Genomic DNA, 5,232 nt, shown 5'->3' with positions numbered 1-5,232 from the left:
ATATACACTAGTCTAATCCTTTTTGCGTTCTACATCTCAGAATACCTCCAAATTGCCCAGATTCTCTTGCATGGGATGGGTGATCTCGTCTCCCGATTTACCCCACTTCTAATCATATGCCTGCAAAATACCCTTAAAAATAATAAGGGGGAGTGTCAGAGCGCCGTAGTATGATGAATTAGAGAGGCTGAATAATCCATACAAAAATTAATCATACTTTTACCACATTCAATCTCCTTAATTGTAGGCCTGATATGGGGGCTCGAGCATGGCTGATACACACCTCTTCACCAGCGCGAAACCCTTTTATCCTAGGACTTGAGTAGGCCTACTTACCTACGTACTATAGGCCTAGATGCAACGCCTCCGAATTCACTCATGGTTGTTAGGTCGTAGATTGTACATTAAAATTACAAAATTATTATTAATAATAATCATAATATACACATCGATTCCTTTGCTATATTAACTGCCACTCAGCTTTTCCTAGATATTTGTGAATCCAATTTTGTAGGCCCACTGACCCAGGAACGTTTACTCCGAAATGATAGGTGCCTGGATGTATTGGAACTGGCTATGTACTAAGCCGATTTATGATATGAATACAGACCGCATCCGTCGCAGACTGGTATACAAACAATGCCTGCTGATTGGTTGGTTTTCTCGGAAAACGAACTGTTCTGACTAAAGCGATATTTCGGAGTATTGGACAATCATTTATTTGATATTAAATAATAGAATAGTATAAAAATATGAAATAACTCATATATTTATCATTTTCAGGTACCATACCATCAAATACATACCGCTTCGTTGAAATATTCTTTAAAAAAGGAGTGTTTATCGTGGCGGTGGTTCAGTTAGCCGTATTCTGCTACGAAAGCCATCGTATTGAGGGCGTTGTTCTGGTTCATCGAAACCGAAACCAGGGAAATCCATAAATGTATTTCCGGATAACGAGCTATGTTTGCAATAGCATTCCTCGTTTCCAGTGAATTACGACATAGCCAGGGGTTTATAATGAAACCGGCTAATCGAGCTTCGCTGCAGTAGTGTTTACTGAAGCGCGTTTCGTACAACATTTGAAAGTCAGACGTCGTACAGGTAGGAGCATTTCCCATTTCTGCTGAGGTATCGTTTTGCTGTCACGATGAAAATCAAACGACGACTTTATAAGGTAGGCGTTTACAATTATTCGCATTTAAACAGGCATAAATGGCAACATTTTTTGCTTTTACTTTTAATTTTCATTAAGTTTTTGTTTTATTTTGTTTTATCGTTTAAGCTCTCACCACCCAAATAGTTATTTTTGCTCGTCTTCGTGATCGCATTTAATAAAACATCCGTTTGGTCACTAAGTCCTAATGACATTAATAATAATTACTTATTTTGTTTTGTAATTAAGGCTTGCGCCACCCATATAGTTATTTTTTGCTCGTATTCGTGATCACATTAGTAAAAACACTCCTTTGGTCACTAAGTCCTAATGACAATAATAATAATAATAATTACTATTTTTTGGAGTAAAATAAATCCAGATTCAATCTTACGTCATTTAAAATTATTTTCATATTTTTGATTACGTAAGTAAACAATTCATTTAGCCATGAAATTAAAGCTTACTTCATGTAACATCATCTCTATCGTTAAACATGGTACCATCTTGAGCAAAAAATGCAGAAATAAAATCACTATTCCGATTGCTAATTTTGCATACGTACATTAATTTTGCTTCGTTTACTGTATAAATAAACCAGTTCTACAGATATTTAAATTGGTTGGGAATAACATGGTCTGTTAAGGCATGTAAATCAGAAAAAAAACCCAAAAAACACGATCTGTTTATACCGATTTAGGCCTAATCCATTAAATTAGCTGTTAAATGTTTATATAAATTTTTGAGGGTTTCTTTTGTAATAAATTAGAAAATAGGCCTATATTTTGTAATTGTGTCACCCCTGCAGCCTAATTTTTGCTGCTATCTGAGATTGAGGAGAAATACTTTAATCGTGATAAATTGAGGCCTGGTATAATTAGCTTATTTAATCTAGACATCAACCCGCTAATCATTAATTAATTCATTCATTCATTTATTCATTCATATATGCCTATTCATATATTATTCATACATTTGATTTGATACTTTATCAAAGCCAGGCTCCAGATACAGTACCGGTATGTTGTACAACTGATTTTCATGACACACCAAAGGGTGTTTGACGAAAAACCTGTAAACGGTTAATGAGATACAGATTTTTTTAATAGGGCCTATTAAAAACTTGGGGAAAGGGGGCTTAACCACATTTTCACTACAGCTTTTTAAATTATTATTATTTTATTAAAAAATGGATTCAATGGTACGTCACCAGGTACTATATACACTGTGGTCTATCCCCGAATAGAAAATCATTTATTGTAATTTAAAAAAAAATTCAATTCAATTCAATTTAATTCAATTTATTCAACATATACCCCAGGCTGAGAGAAGGTAAAAATATATAAAATACAATAAAACTTTACAATACAAAATTAATCAAAAGAAACCCGCATCCATTATACAAAAACCCAAAGGTACGGGAATTTAAAATGCTCTAATTAAATTAATGATTGTATGAATATCGTTATAGTATAAGCAATTCTTTACACTGTCACAGACGCAATTGTGATTCTTTATATCAGCCTTTAAACGTTTCTTGTATGCATTAATAAATATAACAGAAACAAAGGATACATTTCTATCGATATTACCATTGATTCTGTCAATGTGAGTACTTTTATCGACATAATATTCTTTGCTTAACAATTAACATGGTAATAGAATACCCAAGAGTAGAGAATCATTAACAATAAAGACTTTGATGGCTGATTAAATTTGTCACTGATTGGGTGATTTCAGAGAGCTATTCACAGTCTCAAATTTCGTGTGACAATTGAATGCAATATGCCCATATTTAGGTGTAATTATGACATTATTATGACGTCATTATGCCATACCGCGTAAAACCTCGAATAGAAGCTCCATGGGCTTAATCTCGGAAAGAAGCCGTCCTCTTCAGTTTTCAAAAGTACGGTAATCTCGAAAAGAAGCCAATCTGGAAAAAGAAGCCCATGGGCTTCTATTCAAAATAATATGGGTTTTTTTTGGTTCGCGTATTTGCATTACCTTTGATGATTATGATAACGTGTCAGTAATAGTATTTTATTGTATTGGCATGGTTAACATTTTTTTAACAGGCTTATTAAAGAGTAGCAGTTATAAAATGTACAGCATTCATTTTGAAAAGAAGCCCCTTTTTCAGTTTGCAAAAAGTAATCTCGAAAAGAAGCCCATCTCGAAAAGAGCCACATCTAAAAAAAGAAGGCCGTCCAAGGGTCCATAAATTACAAGAGGCCCAGGGCTTCTATTCGAGGTTTTACGGTATATCGGTTAGTTGCCTGTATAGAACTGTTCCTTGCAGCTACAAAGCTCTGCAAGTATTTTCCCCATTCGGTCCACATGCTAAAGTGTTGCTGCCATATTGGCGCAGTCAGGCAACCCCACTAGGAACCGTACCCATTTATACTCCTGGGTGGAGAGAAGCAACGCAAAAAAAATAATGCCTTGCTCAAGGAAAACACAAACTGTCACTCAATTTTGTCAAAGAAAAATTTGTAGTGTAGATGAAGCTCAAGAGTTTTGTCAGTATTGTATTGTAGGCCTATTCAAATAATTATAATTTATTTCCCCACTACAACGCACTAAACAGGACTAGTTCATGAGTTCCCCTCATAAAAAAAAAATATACAGCAAATGTATTACGTTTGTCAGTACATTCGGAATAACCATTAAAATGATTATTTTATTGGTCCGTTGTTTTGTACGATAAAAAGCGTTTGATGAATGAGTTCATGAGTACAATAATACTTTGAATAATAATACAGGTTTCCCTCCAATGAAAGGCCCTCCAATTAAGGACCACCTCCAATTAAAGACCACTATTCTGTTGTCCCAAATTAACAAATTTCTTCATTTATTCTAATGAGAGATCAAAGCTGCTAAATACCACGGAAACCCTTGTCCCAAAAGTGGTCTTTAATCGGAGGGAGACCTATAGCCTATAATAATTTATACTGGCACTTCAATCAATCAGAATTTGTATAAGCGCCAGTATCCACGGCCGGCAGAATGCAATGTTCAGTGGCGCTATGACAACTCTAATTGCATATTCCTTTTACTTTTTGTTATAATGCAAGACTACTTTTTTTTTTAAAATTCCAAATAAATTAATTTTTGCGCGCCTCTGAATAGTTACCTGGTACAGCTGTACATTGAGTTTATGTTTTAGGGGCATTTGCTCCACTAGTGCCCTTGATTAAAACCTTCCCCCGTCGGACTTGAATGGTGATTGACTTCGTGTCAAATTATCAGTAAACCGAATGTTAGCGTTATCTTAGGTTTGAAATTATCCGTATACAATGTTTAGAAATCGAAGAAATGCATCTACAACATTAACTAGATGAAATACTGTATCTTACTCTTGGTATTGCTTTATATGGAATTTAATTTGTCCTTTTATTAACACCTTTGATAAAATGTTGTTCATTGATGCTTAAAATAAGATTTTACCAAATCAATGTGACAGCTGTCCTGGAATTGATTATTTCTTAACCTGTTTAAAAAAAAACAAAAGCTACTGATATTAATAACAGGTAGGCTAATGTTCGGCTTTCACACCATTTTAACAATAAAGCTGAAGTGCAGTGTCTGCAACCATGAGCAAAGAAACGCAACTTCACCTGCAGTATATAGTTTAACCATTATTGATTACTTGATTTACACTCTTAAGAGGAGTTGGAAAAGATGCATTTCACACAAACCAGTGCATTCTATGGTACGTCATCCCACAAGGTATGCCTACTAATAATACAGTGACAGGGGTAATGGGGAGCAAAGGTGAAGTGGTGGGTGGGGTGAATTGATGAGTGGGCGCTGGCTAAAAAAAATGAGGTAATGTGAGTTACGGTAATTCTCAACTATTTGAGTAGTTGAGAATTTTTTGCTTCGAACCTTTCCAGTGGGGGAGGGGGGTTGTCAACAGCAAGCATTCCCTAGATACTGTATCTATACTCCTGGTTAGGCCTGAGAAAAAAAAAAGCAAACGTTAATAATAAAGTGTGTTGACCAAAAACTGCAGCGATTGGAAGCTCGCAATTATTGAACCCCGACATCAAGCTTTAAGGCCCAAACACAAC

General features: G+C 35.1%; 1 protein-coding gene across 1 annotated transcript in view; it reads left to right on the top strand.

The window, feature by feature from the left end:
* The window catches only part of LOC117118013 (zinc finger protein 346-like), a 17,188-nt gene that overhangs the window by 1,957 nt on the left and 9,999 nt on the right, over nucleotides 1-5,232 (top strand). Inside the window, exon 2 of the mRNA XM_033262510.1 lies at nucleotides 784-1,177. Within this exon, the coding sequence (XP_033118401.1) occupies nucleotides 1,151-1,177 (27 nt within the window). The 5' untranslated portion in view covers nucleotides 784-1,150. The remainder of the gene's footprint in view (nucleotides 1-783; nucleotides 1,178-5,232) is intronic.

Source organism: Anneissia japonica, unplaced genomic scaffold, assembly GCF_011630105.1.
Source record: "Anneissia japonica isolate Jap-2015-1 unplaced genomic scaffold, ASM1163010v1 scaffold785_len581690_cov155, whole genome shotgun sequence".
Lineage (NCBI taxonomy): Eukaryota > Metazoa > Echinodermata > Crinoidea > Comatulida > Comatulidae > Anneissia > Anneissia japonica.
This window is presented reverse-complemented; position numbering and strand designations above follow the sequence as displayed.